The 14659-nt window shown below is 38.6% G+C and overlaps 1 protein-coding gene across 5 annotated transcripts in view; it reads left to right on the top strand.

Moving 5' to 3' along the window:
- Positions 1–14659, top strand: part of GBF1 (golgi brefeldin A resistant guanine nucleotide exchange factor 1) — a 90665-nt gene that overhangs the window by 31828 nt on the left and 44178 nt on the right. For all 5 annotated transcript variants that reach the window (XM_060769212.2, XM_060769215.2, XM_060769214.2 and 2 more), the window contains exons 4-8: positions 8973–9104; positions 9484–9602; positions 9999–10107; positions 10508–10568; positions 11836–11890. In XM_060769212.2, coding sequence (XP_060625195.2) covers positions 8973–9104; positions 9484–9602; positions 9999–10107; positions 10508–10568; positions 11836–11890 — 476 coding nt within the window. The remainder of the gene's footprint in view (positions 1–8972; positions 9105–9483; positions 9603–9998; positions 10108–10507; positions 10569–11835; positions 11891–14659) is intronic.

Raw genomic sequence — 14659 nt, 5'->3', positions numbered from 1 at the left:
CCAGATTATCTGATTTGGTTTTGAATCGGATTATATGGCAGTATAGACTTATATAATCCAGGTCAAAGCAGCTAATGTGGATTATCTGCTTTAATAATCTGGACAATATGGCAGTGTAGAAGGGGCCTGGGTCTGCTTTCTCAGGTGTGATAATGTAGTAACATAATGAATAATGCTGGTTGATTCAAAGCTTAGTTTTCTTTATAAAGATTTGAGAATGTTCATTTGTATTATACAACTAAGTTTTGTCATCAATTTTTGCAGTTCATTTATTAATGATTTGAATATAAATATTGCTTTTAGATCGATTTCCCAAGGAACTGTTGTGAGACTTGAACATCTTTGAGATCACTTCTGTTTCCATTTTTGGCTATCCGTCTGTATTTAATTCTCTGGATTATACTGCCTTGGAGCAGAGGCTAGATGGCAATCTGTTGGGAGTATTTTGATTATGTGTTCCTCCATGGCAGAGAGTAAGCCTAAATGTCCCTTGTGGTCTCTACCAACTCTATAATAATTTGAAAAGTCTACATTTATAGGGCTTATAATCAGTGATTGTCATACTGAGTTATAATTAATATAAATATAGTTAATTTGTTGGATGAGCTATCTTAGGAACTGGATAAGAACAGTTCAATTCACAGTTTTATTGGACCTCTCCATTACTTTCCATATTTATGGTGATTTTTTGGGAGATGTTTGTCCAAAGGAGAACTTTTACATATTGTTTAAGGATGGTTCCAGTTCTCCTTGATGATCGCAATTTCAAATGGTGGTGTTGTGGGACTCCTGGTTGACACTGTGCTCATTAATTTATGGCATTCCTTGTGATTCCAGCTTGCTTATGCATCTAACTAAAACTGTTCAACAAAAGTAAACAATATTTATAAACTTTTCAGGTCAAGCTAAAGATTTTATTTCATAGAACGATAGTGTTGAAAGAGACCACAAGAGTAATCCAGTCCACCCCTTGCCATGTACAATCAAAGTACTCCCGATATAGGCCCTTTGAGTCCAAGCATGGGCAAACTTTGGCCTTCCGGTTGTTTTGGACATCAAATTCCACAATTCCTAACAGCCAACTGGCTATTAGGCTTTGACCTTCTTTCCCTCCAAGCTTTTACTTTGGAAAAGACCAACTGATGATCTGGGCAGCTCTTTACATCCCTAAGTGATGTTCAAAATCATGAACAGCTGCACTTTCTTTCTCTGTATGGCAAGCTCCCCCTTTCCTGCTTCAGTGCCAGAAAGGTTAGTGGGATGGAGAGTTGTTGGTGCAGCTGCTAAACAACTTCAAACCTTTCTCATGACTTTCCAACTTCGAAAATAATTTTGCCTTGCAGTAGCTAAAGTAATGGAAGATAATTGTCTCGTCCTCAGTTATTGCCACCACACTCTCTCTTGGTGAACAACATATCTGAAATGATTGGGTGTCTCGTAATGTGGCACAGAGGGTAGAAAAAATATGGCAATCGTGGTCCTCTACAAATCTCAAAATTTCATTTGGACCTTTAAGGTTTCAGTAACAGTTCTCCTTTTCCTTCTTTTTTAGTTAAACACATTCAGACCTACTGTACATGATTTGCAAATATACCTAACCAGTTATGATTTCAGTTCAGATCATACACTTAAAGTACTGGTATTTTAGGCACTTTAAATAGGCAGTCAATGTGGGTTGCAGTAACTAACAAAACAGCCTTCTGGCATTTAAGGCTAATAGGCTTGTTTTAGTATGAGGTTTCATGTATAATCACATGCATCCTGTATAGATTACTGCAATACACTCTACATGGGGTTGCCTTTGAAGACTGTTTGGAAGTTTCAACTGGTCCAGTGAGCGGTAGCCAGGTTGCTCACCAGAGCGGCATTCAGGGAGCACACAACTCCCCTGTTACGTGAGCTCCACTGGCTGCAATTCTGCTACCGAACACAATTCAAAGAGCTGGCTTTAGCCTATAAAGCCCTAAACGGTTCTGGCCCAGTCTACCTGTCCAAACGTATCTTCCCCTATGAACCAGCTCGGAGACTAAGATTGTCTGGGGAGGTCCTGCTCTCGGCCCCACCTTCCTCGCAAGCACAGTTGATGGTGACAAGAGACAGGGCCTTCTCAGTGGTGGTCCTTCGGTTGCGGAACTCCCTCCCTAGTGACATCAAATTAGCCCCCTCCCTCCTAGCCTTCAGAAGGAGAGTAAAAACCTGGCTCTGGGAGCAGGCTTTCAAAATGGGCAGTGCAATAATCGTAATGTGGAATTATGTGTGATTAATCACGAAATGGCCTTAGACTTTGATCTCTGGGTGGTGTGTTTTTTTAACCTTGAATGTATTTCAATCATGGTTATTATGTTGTAATTTTAATCTAAACAATTTTAAAGTGAATATTGTATGTTTTGAAGTACTGTGTAGGTGCCAATTGTAAACCGCCTTGAGTCCCCCTCGGGGTAGAGAAAGGCGGGGTATAAATAAGATAAATAAATAAATAAAATAAATTTAAAAATTTCAAGTATGTAGACACAGTGTACATGGTTGAGGTGTGCGGGGTCAGAGCCTGACAGTCATTATTATTGACCATTGATCGCATGTCGTTGCCACACATATCCTGGAATTAAGGCAATTAATGCAAGATAAGTACCTGTTAATTGGTACTGCTATACAAGCAGTCCCCAAGTTGTGAAAAAGATAGGTTCTGTAGGTTTGTTCTTAAGTTGAATTTGTTTGTCAGTTGGAACATATACATTTTAAAGTTTAATACCAGTCAAATATGTGTGTGTGTGTCTATATATCTATCTAGATATAAAGCTTTGGATAGCATTGGGAAGGGTTAACATGCCCGTGGTGTTTGTTTTGCTGGCTGTGCCCAGTTCAGAACATTTTGCCGCATTTTCTGTCCCTGTAATGGATTTTGAAAAATTAGGCTTGTTGTGGAAACAAGGATTGGCAAGAAAGCTTCAGTGGAGATATCTATTCCCCGTGATAACTCTTTCAAAAATGAGTTCTCTGTCCTCAGGGAAGACTCTCTCACATCTTGTTGTCTCACCTCTGTTTGTAACTATGAGTAGTTTGTAAGTTGGATATTTGTAACTTGGGGACTGTCTACATTTAGTTTTGCTTTCAAGAGTGTGTGCTTGTTTGTTTTGTTATCCTGAAACTGAAACGCCCTGTTGAATTTTTGTAACTTTTTAAAATAATTCGCTCACCTATAAAAATTTGAAAACCAGTCTACATTCTTATATTGTCTGCTTTTGTTTGTTTTGCTGTGTGATTTCTCCCCCCCCCCCCCCAGGGGCATGAATTATGCTTTTGCTAATCTGGTGGGAGAATTATGCCTTCTGTAGCTTTGGAGTTTGAATTTTGATATGATGTAATGTAGAGGGGTTATAAGCCGAGAGAAAGTGAAGCATTAACTTGGTTTGGGTGGAGCTACTACTGCTAGTTTTGTATAGCTGCTCTCTGCAATGTTGTGAACACTAGCTTACGAAAAGGATTGAAGAGAAGGAAGCAGCTGCTGTGACTTGTAATATCTGTAACGTACTGTTTACTTTTTCTGTCCATGGATGTAGCTGCAACAAATGCAAGCTGTTCATATTCATGGAAGAAGAAGAAGAGTTTTTGGATAAAGCAGAGCAAAATTTTGAAAGAGTTACATATGGGAGATTTATACTAAAGGTGGGGAAGATTACCAAATGCAGAAGGCAAATTGCTGGATGAATGTAACCTACAGAAGCATAACTATTTGGTAGCATCAGGCCTGTAGCCAGGATTTCATTTCCGGGGGGGGGGGGGGGCTGAATTTTTTTCAGGGGGGGTTTGGGGGGGCTGAGTCTGAGTGAAAGAGGGTCTACCCTAGCAAGCCTTTTGTATCGTTACCCCAATACCTCCATGCATATGGGATATATTGAGTATGGTGATCAGATCATGATATGAATAAACATAACAGTTTAAATAATGCACCAGTAAGGCCTTTTCGCGAACCACCATGAGAATTTCGGGGGGGGGGGGCTGAAGCCCCTCAAGCCCCCCCCCCCCGGCTACATGCCTGGGTAGCATGCTATCTTGAACTATAATTGGTTTTAGGCCCTTCCCTTGGACTATGATTTAGAGCCACAGGAGCAGCAGTTGTTTGGATGAAAGATTTCCTACTACTTTACAGAGGACAAAAAGATGTACCCTGTATCCTCATATATAAGCCTCAAAATTTTAGTGAAAACATCAACCTACAAAACATTGGTCTATTTCTTTAAGTGTGATCCATAGCATTTCCTGGTCTGTACAATCAAGGACTTTGCTTTTATCCATAAAGCACAGACTGATTTTCAACTGAAAAATTTCAGCATGCTCCATTATCCAAGTTATGTTCGGAATATGATAATAGTTCCTCTTTCTTTCTTGAACTCAGCTTGGACATTTGGCATTTTTCACTTCATATATAGGAAACATCTCTATTGTAGAATTTTGAGCATGATTTTGCTTGCATGGAACATCAATGCAATGGTCCTAAGGTAACTCAATCCTTGGTGACCCTATTCATGGAACGGGATTGTATATTCAGGTTCTCCAACCTGTGAGCCATTGTTCTCTATATTCTCCATGTGTGCTAGAGTAATTGCATTCACCACCGCATCAATCATCATTCTTAAATGTATATAAATTGGGGGGGGGGGGCAATACTCTGATAGAGCTAGTGTGGTGTAGTGATTTGAATTTTATCTACCCGTATATTCCGGCATATAAGACGACTGGGCGTATAAGACGACCCCCAACTTTTCCAGTTAAAATATAGAGTTTGGAATATATTTGCCATATAAGACTACCCCTCTTCCAACGCACACCAAATAAAAATTTAAAAAGCATCAGATTTGATTTCAATATGGTATTTTTCCTATTACTGTACCTCCTCCTCTACCTCTCAGATCTCGCATATGTGCACCTGCACTGCTTCACTGCAGTCTTCAGGAGCGAGATCTGAGAGGCAGAGGAGGAGGTATGGTAATAGGATACAAGGGCAGGCCAGACAGGTAAAAGAGTTGTATTTTGCTGGGCCCAGAGCCACTATATCTCTTTTTTCCATACCCCGGCTGCCCCGGAAGCCTGCAGCTTGCGGCCATTGCCATTTTTGAGCTCCCCCCACCATACGCGGCAACCACAGATTCTCCAATCATATTGGAAGTTTCAGCACCCGTTCTATAAGATGACTTCCGCGTATAAGACTACTTTCGCATATAAGACTACTCCCGCGTATAAAACGACCACCGACTTTTGAGAGGATTTTCTGGGGTTAAGAAGTAGTCTTATACACCAGAATATACGGTAAATCTAACACGGAGAACCCATAACTTTATATTGTTTTTAAAAAAGTAATACATCTTCACTGGAGTGTGAATTCTGTCAAACTCCAGACACTGAAGATACAGCTTTCATCATTCATTACTAACTGTGAGGGCTATATCAGCTGAGAGCTGCAGTTCAAGAGCAATGGGAGGGTTGCAGAATTTGCAGCCTTATTTTACTCAGATGTTCAGTTTTGCCATACTACAGAAATAAGCAAAATCATTTGTGGAGAAGGGCCATATGATATTTGTTCTTTGTTGGGTACTGAAGATTATTTTAGCTTATTACAGTTCAATTATGTGACTGACTTCTGGATGTGGAACATCATCAAAATTCATGGTAGCAAAACACATGCAATAGCCAGACATGGTAAGAAAACATAATAAAAGAGTGGAGTGAGGGCTGTGTGTATACTTTTGGCCAGTGTTCCATCAAAGCACCAGACTATATGAGACTATGCCACAAGGCAGTCACAATCAGGTTTCTGGATTCATTCCTGGATCTTTATCCATGCAACATCCATAGAGAATTCAGGAGGCAGCTGCTGCAATCCTTCTTGAACTGTTCTGTCCCTAGCTGATAGCAAAGAGGTAGAACAGAAAAAATGGAGGAAACTCGTCATTTCTCCATGCCCCCCTTTTCCTTGATCCATCAACTCCCCCTGTCTGTGCCTGAAAATTGATGTCTTTTGTAGAATTTTGTTTTCTCCAGAGGATTCACTCCTTTTAAAAATAACATATGTTCTTCAGTGATAAATAAATATGAATGAGGATTGCATTAGTTTGACTTCCAATACATGATGCAAAGTAGGTTGTGATATGTTGCTTGTCACAAAGTGTACCTTGTGTTTTAAGTAGTTGGAATGTCTGTTTGGGATGTGTCATTACTTTACTCGACAAATTCCAGCAGGTGAAGCAGATGTCTCAAGTGGTTGCCTATTCTCTGTGGCACCTTTAGTCACCTGCTGGACTAGTGTGAAATTAAGGAGGCTGCACTGAATGTTTAAACTCTCAGGGAAATGTACCTCTGATACGATATTAACCATTTTCTATCTTTTTCTCTTCAATCTGTTTCCTAAAATGGATGAAACAACTTGTTGATTATCAAGAGAAATTTAAAGTGTGTGTGTGTGTGCATGCATGTGCATACATGTACCGATACATCACGTATTGACGTATGCTGTGTTCATAAATTTTTGTGTTCATAATATTTGTGTTCATAAATTCATAAACGGAATGTTCTCTAAATCCTAAATGTTTGAATGTGTAAGCATTTCTAACATCAGAGCTTCAAGCATGTTGGTTATCCAGCAGCATAATGTTGTCTGTTGTGTAGTTTATTGATTGATTGATTTTAATTTTTTGGAGTATTTATATCCTCCTTAAAAAACAGTTTTGATGAGCTTACTGGAAAAGAAAGGTTTTAAGCTGTCACTGATAGGAAAACCAAGAGGAAGTTATCCTAGCACTCCAAAGCAACTAGAGAAGACCTTATCCTTTTCCCCACCAACCATACCTGTGAAGGGAGTGCAATAAAGAGTAGTACTACGCCCACAGATCTTAAATCTTGGACAGACTTATATGGGAAGATATCATTTTTCAAATAACCTGGATCTGACTCAAATAAGACATTATAGGTCAAAGCCATTGTTTTAATAATGAAATTGCATGTTCCCTATAACTAGCCCAGATAGTAATCTGGCTGCAGTTCTTTGGACTACGTGAAATATCGAAACACTTTTCAAAGCAGTGGTTCTCAACCTGTGGGTCCCCAGGTGTTTTGGCCTACAATTCCCTGAAATCCCAGCCAGTTCACTAGCTGTTAGGATTTTTGGGAGTTTAAGGCCAAAACATCTGGGGACCTACAGGTTGAGAACCACTCCTTCAAAGGCATGTCTATGTAGAAAGCATTACAGTAATCCAGCTGGGATGTAACAAAGGCATATATCACCAAGAGTCAGGCATCTCATAGAACAGGCACACTTTAATTGTACAGATCATGCCCTGATCGCTGTGGAAACCTCAAAAGAAAGAATAAAAAGGAAAGGACAGGAGAAGAAACAAAATAACGGACTAAATAGATTAATAGATAATAAGCAGAACTACTTTTATATTAAGATATAATTAATGTGGATCCTTTTAGTGTGAAGCTAGAATTTCACCCTGAGTTATTTTGAGTGTTAGTAGAAGCCATAGAAATGTGTGTCTTCTTTAAAATATGAAGGCCTATAAGAGGGAGCTTATTTCAGAAGTACATTGCCGCCCTTATAAATCTTATTCTTTTCAAGTCAGTCTATTTTCTCCATGTGATCAGTATTATGATTCTTTTTTTCTACTTCTCCAAAGCAGTAGGGCATTTGCTTTAACACCATAGTGGATTGACAGTGGAGAACCTATTAAAAACATGAAAAGCTATAGAGAATGATGAACGTTAAATGTTGTTATACAATAATACATTTTTTATTTCTGGGCTTTTAATTTGGCCAGGTACATTAAAGAATAAAATCTGGTATAAATACTAAACAATAAGTAAATTATGTGTCATAGAGCAATTGCTTCCCTCAATACACATAAATTTGTATTTGTGGTAAGAAAGGCAAATTAGTCATTTTCCAGATTGTACAGGGTATTGTTCCTTTGAGTTTCATGTTGACTGGATATTGGAGCATTTGTTTTTTCGTCTTGAAAGAATCACCATTCATTTTTTTGGTTAATGCCAAGGAACAATCTACAGTTATGTGAGAAACAGTCAAAGGGTGCATCTACATATAAAATTAATGCACTTTGACACCATTTTAACTGCTGTGACTCTGTGTTATGTAGTCCTGGAAATTGTAGCTTTACAAATGATTTAGCCCTTTCTGCCAGAAAATGTTGGTGTCTCACCAAGCTACAAAACCCAGGATTATATAGAATTGAGTCATGGCAGTTAAAGTGGTATAATACTGCATCACCCACAAGAATGGCTTTTTATATGGGTACCAAAACTTCATTTTATTTTCACAAAATGTCCACTTTAATAATTTTATATGGCTGAACTTCAGGCTGCTTTTTTGTTATAAAATCAGGACCAATCATTAACTGCAATTGTAATTAAGGCCATTTAAAACTATTAATTGGTTTTTCATAAACTTTTGGAGATCAAATCATGGAATGTTAAATTCTGTTTTGCAAGTTGAAACTTAAGGCTGATTTACTTGTGTGTGAAATGCAAGGATATAAATGGACATAATGGACCTATGGAACTCGAAACACTGACCACGAGACTGTTTCTTATTGTGCTATTGTGTTATATATTGATGTTTTTAATCTGTTAATTGTTTAATTATTTTAATTGTTTTATATATGTATGTATTTGGATATGGGCATCGAATTGTGCCTTCTTTTTGTAAGCCGCCCTGAGTCCCCCCTCGGGGGTGAGAAGGGCAGGGTATAAGTAGCAGAAATAAATAAATAATAAATAAATAGATTTTTAAATACCTGCCCATTTAAATTACACATTCAGTCAATAAAATGATACAACTTTGGTCTGTCAGATTCAATTTTCAGGTGAATAGATGCAGCTGCTCCATCAGTAAATGAGTTTCTATTTTTGCTCTTATGATCATATACTTTATCATAATGCTATGCTATTGTGTTTTATTCCAGAGCTTTCAGCTATTGAGCCTATTGTCTTCCTTCGACCCTTTTTGGAAGTTATCCGTTCAGAAGATACTACAGGCCCCATCACTGGATTGGCTCTAACATCAGTAAATAAATTCCTTTCATACGCACTAATAGGTATGGATCTAGGACTATTGTTTCCACTTCTTATGTCAGTTAAAACTAGGCTTGATAAAACTGTTGCCTTGATGAGAAAAAATATGTCTGCATTCCTTAGACAATTACAGTCAGTCTGAGAAGAACCCATGCTGGGAATATTTTAGAAATCTTTGTTAGTGTCAGAAATGTTTTCCAGCAGAAGGCTGCCAGATATGATTGGAATCATTTATAAAGGCTGTGACATCATATCACAAGTGTACCTGAATTTGTCTCTATTGTTAGAAGAATACAGTGAATCCTTTCCAACTGGAAACTGTAGGAAGAGGAAAAAATCCAGAAAGCAGTGTTATTCTGGAGTGTGATCTGATTTTGCAGAAATGTATCCTGTTTTGTACAGATACTAACCATGAGGGCACAGCTGAGGGAATGGAGAACATGGCAGATGCTGTCACACATGCCCGGTTTGTTGGCACAGATCCTGCAAGTGATGAGGTTGTCTTGATGAAGATCTTACAGGTGTGTAATAACTTAGGTCTCGTGTTCTACGTACTCTTTTTAATAGATACTAGGTTGTGGAAGTGCATTGCTGCGACTTGGCTACACCTTTATTTTTAAGCATATAGTCCATTTTCGTGCTCTAAAAGCTTATTCTATTCTATAGTAAGAATTATTGATCATCTGTAGCAAGAGTTGGGTTTTCTTGATACATGACTCTGGATTCTAGATTCATATTACATGGCAATGTATTTTATTTTTTTTGCTTACTTAAGCAATCCCATTTGTAAGTGCTGTCATAAAAGAGGGGCATTTTCCTATTATTCTTGCAATTGTCAAGTATTTCTTTATTGTTATGTGTTATTATATCTATCAAAGATATTGGAATGGCAACATGATGTTTTGTTCTTATTTCAGGTCTTGAGGACTCTACTCCTTACTCCAGTTGGTGCTCATCTCACCAATGAATCAGTGTGTGAAATCATGCAGTCTTGCTTTCGTATATGCTTTGAAATGAGACTTAGTGGTAAGTTTTCAGGAGAAGGAAGCATAGCCTACCTAAATGTTCACAAAGGGGTAACTGTTTCCAGAAAAATAACAGTCTACAAGAATGGTGTTTAGGGAAACACAGACAAATATAATATAACTACATTTGTTCAGTAAAATTGCCACAGCTGAAGAAAAATTGTTTTTTTAAACTCTACTTTTTGCTCATTCATTCTTTTCTCTTTTTCACCCCCATTCAGCTCTGTAGCGCCACTTAGTGTACCTTTGTATATTTTACTGCACAGCTGCGGCTGGAACTGGTTTTAATAAATTTTCAGTAATCCTTTGTAAACAATACTTGGAGGGGAGTCTACACAGAGAAGCCTCTAGATAATATCACACCAAGTAATGACACCTGTGTTATTTGTTTTTGTCTTCAGAGTTATTGAGAAAATCTGCAGAGCACACTCTGGTCGACATGGTACAGCTGCTCTTCACAAGGTAAACCTTCTTATGTTTGTCTCAACACTGCTCAGATGGCCCTTCAAGGGCAGGAAGATCCCACACTTCAACTGCGTACGTGTGTGTGTCTCTCTCTGTGCATGTGTGTAGGCACCTTAGAAAGTCATCCAGACTGAGCATTATCAGGACTTTTCAGAGCTCAACAAAGCTTAAAATGGATATCCTTTATGGCCAGGTTGTAGTATTTTTGTATATATATATCACCCACTAGTCGAGAGCAAGCCAGAACACAACACTACATTAAATTAAACTACACCATGTGAAATAACATGGAATTCAATTCAGATTAACTAAAAATAGAAGCTTTAGTCATTTGCCATCAAAGAGTGCCATAATCAAGAAAATGGGAAAGCTTGAATGCAAGCAATTTGTAGAAGATGTTAGTGTTCCCATCCTCCATGCCTTGTGAGTGACCCTTGATGTTTTGACCAGGCTTAAGTTCAAAAGCTCTTAAGTCAAGATGTGCTGGGAAGAGTTGAAGCATTTAGACTCGACACCTCACCATCTTACTAATAGTATAAAGAAGTGTAGGGGAAGCTTCTAGTAGACCAATCACTGTCTGCGAATCTCTGTCTTCCTTGTGTTTATTTGGCATAGTTGTTTCGATTGGTTCTCATAGAGCAAAGTATGAGAATTTTTACAGTCTTACTTTGGTATTAGAAGAGAGAACTGTTAGTTTAGCTTGAAATTAAATTTCACATAGGCATTGTTATCCGTTTATAAGATTGGAAAATCTAAGATCATAAGAATCAAAAGTGTTACACTTACCTTATAGAAAATTCTATATGGGTGCCATTATTCCCATCTTAGGGGAACAGTAGTTAAAGAGCACACACGTATTCACTATTATGGGTACTAACATGCATTCCTTACATAGTATTGCAAAGTCATCAAATTATAGGAATTACTCAGCCATTGAAACTGTTTGCAAATCAGCAGTTTGGGAAAGTAATAATACCTTTTGTGAGACACAGTCTTGTCAATATATTTTCATTTGCCAAAGTTGCGTTTGGCATTTGAACCTTCTAGGAAGTAACCACAGTGTAGATAAGGATGCACTATCTTTCTATATCCACAGGGAACAATTACCAAATGATCATTCGTAATAGTTTGGAGGCAGCATCCCATCTCGAAAATCACATACAGAGGAGACAGCTTCAGAATTGAAATTCTGTTATAACGGATGCCTAATAAGAGAATTTTCCCTTATTCTTTGTCTGAAATAATTTTCTTTATGTTATTCCAGATTACCTCAGTTTAAAGAGGAACCTAAAAGCTATGTGGGGACTAACATAAAAAAGGTAAGACCTAGGCTCATTATTGTTCTCTCTGTTGACTCCTTTGGCTTTAAAATAGTGTTCACACGATTCATGGGAAAAAAATGAATATTTTTGATTAACACTGATGAACGTGTCAGTGGCACAGAGTTGAATCTCTTGCTGGTTTATCCAAGGAATTGATTTGGGCACTGTATCTTAATACTTGAACGAACCGAACAGGCATCTGTTTTATTTAGCTCAGAAACTGTAGGGTAATAACTCCTGCCCATGGGAGCTATTGCCTGCTTCCAAACATCATGTTCCTTTGTGATCTTTGTATAGTTCTATCAGTTTGATCTGAACCTGTATAGAAGCAGCTTCAGAAATCTTGTTTTATATGAGACTCACTTGTTCTTCCCAGCATGAGAAGCTGCTTGTTTCGTAAGGGTGGGATCTCCAGTACAATGCATGCTGGCACAAATGTATTTGCAAAGATCTCCTCCAGTCTCTGTGAAGCCTTTCTGCCCCTGCTACCACAGAATTTCGTCAACTCCCATTGGCAAGAGGGCTCAATCTTTTATAGTACACAGAGGTGAAAGAAACAAGGCCACTTGAGCTCAGTAGCTTCTAAAAATATGCCAGTAATATGTTGGTAATATCTACTTCATCCCTGAAATCTCAGAGAAGAATCAAAGACACAGTGATTCCATCCTGTCTTACAGAGTGAAATGGTTCAGCTGGCTCTGGGCATTATGGGCATAAAAATATATCTGAGGTTATGAAAAGTGTGAAAGGAAAGAGAAGTTGGGAAGCGCACTGTTTTGATCCTTCTGGCATCATAACTGCTGCAGTGGAGAGTAGAATGATCAGATGTAGAATCTCTGTAGTAGCCATAGAGAAGTTTTGAATTCTGAGGAGTATAGACACATTAATCCCCTCCTGGCCCAAACACACAAATAGTATCTACAGTTTGGTTCCTTTTATTAAAGTATCAAGAGCAGCTTTTGGACTTTTTACACATAAGTTGCAATGTGAAATGTCTGTTATTTAGCAAGTGAAGTTCTGGGATTAATTCCTAGTCAACAGGGTGCTATTTGCATGTGTTTTCCTCTTTTTGCAATTGTTTTTGATCTTCTTCCACACGTTTGAGAATATGCCAATTACATTCTTAGTTTTCTTTTATTGACCATGTCATGTCTAAAACCATGGTCTTTACACCTCCTTTTTTATTCTGGTCTTTCTTGAGACAGATCTTGTATCTCAGGGAAGAGGCAAAGTCCTGCACCCTGAGCTTTGCCCCCTGCACCTCTCTCTTAGGAGGGGTTTCTCCAAACATTATTCTTTGGATTAGAACCAGTTTTACCATTCATTAGGATATCTTGCAAATATGAATATGTTCCTTTCACTTGTGGCCTTGGAATACTTTGTTCTGACATTCCCCTTGCATTCCTTTAACTAGAGTTTCTTCTGAATTTATATTTAGTCTTGGAACTTCTTTTGCTCAAACTAAACATGACAGCAATTTCAGCTTGTATTTCAAGATTTTTCTCTCAGAATGCTTTATTAAACCTTTTCTTAAAGGTTTATTGAACTTATCCATTGAACATCTGTTCCATCACCTTCAGGAAGGCCCTTGTTACCTTCTTGTCTATTATGCCCCTTGCATTAATGTGCAGGTTCTTTGACATTACAGGCATGTGTTAGCACTCTGTGAAAATCAGTCTCCTGTTTTTATTGCCTTTGCTCACTAAACTGGGGAACTGTATCATGATCCTTCTTGTCACTAAGTCCATGATGCCAACGAAATTCTGTGCTTCAGCTTTATATTGTTATTCAAAATCATCTCTTTTCATTTTCAACAGGAAGTAGTCTTTTCTGTTATTTATCTCCAGATGTCAACAGAAAGCTAGCTTTTCCCATCCTGGATGTTCACTGTGTTCTAGCTTTCAATTTGCACTGTACCTTTTGTGCAAATTGAAAGATATTGCTCATTTTGAACATCCCTCCTACTGCAAGGGAGGCTGTCTATGCATTATCTCTCTCAGTAGATTAATACAGCTGCTCTAGAACTCTCAGTCAAGAGCAGACCTGCACAACTTGGCAGTAGGTAGAGGCCAAAATTAAGATAGGCCAAACTTCTTAATGTAATTTGGCATGACTTTAACTGCCATGGCTCAATACTATGGAACCCTGGAAGTTGTAGTTTGCCAAGATTGTAAAAACGTATTTTGGGTATACTGTAGGTAATGATTTTACAATTCCTCACAACTCCAGGTTTTCTGATGGGCTTTGGTAGACGATAAACCATGCATACACATAGAATAGCACCCAGGAGCTGGGGCTTGTGATGACCTACGTTGGCAGTGTCTTATGCTTTTGAACCTCTTCTGAAGGGATCCTTGGAGGCCTGGGGCTTGAGAGGGATGTCTATGGTGGATACATACAAGATCGCTTGTGGGAGGCAGAGGGCAATGCTGAGCAACTGAAAGGGTTGGCAAGGGCAATGGTGGCAGAGAAACCAGTGAGTGTGCCAACTTCTTCAGGCTACCTGAAATCCTTTGGCAGGTCATGAGTAGCCCGCAGGCCACATGTTTTGCAGGCCTGGTCTAGTGCAACCTTGAGAGCTTGTCCTGCCTTGTCTTCTGAAAGAACTGTGCACAGCCACAGTGTGGTTGACTCCCTACATCTTTATAACACATTATGCCATTGAGTGTACTCAAGGGGTACTGCCAGGTGCTGTGCACAAAGTTCGTACATCCAGCATGTTTGCTCACTAGTACCCCATGAATCCACTTGCATGAAGAAAAACAA

The sequence above is a fragment of the Anolis sagrei genome, chromosome 3 (assembly GCF_037176765.1).
Source record: "Anolis sagrei isolate rAnoSag1 chromosome 3, rAnoSag1.mat, whole genome shotgun sequence".
Lineage (NCBI taxonomy): Eukaryota > Metazoa > Chordata > Lepidosauria > Squamata > Dactyloidae > Anolis > Anolis sagrei.
This window is presented reverse-complemented; position numbering and strand designations above follow the sequence as displayed.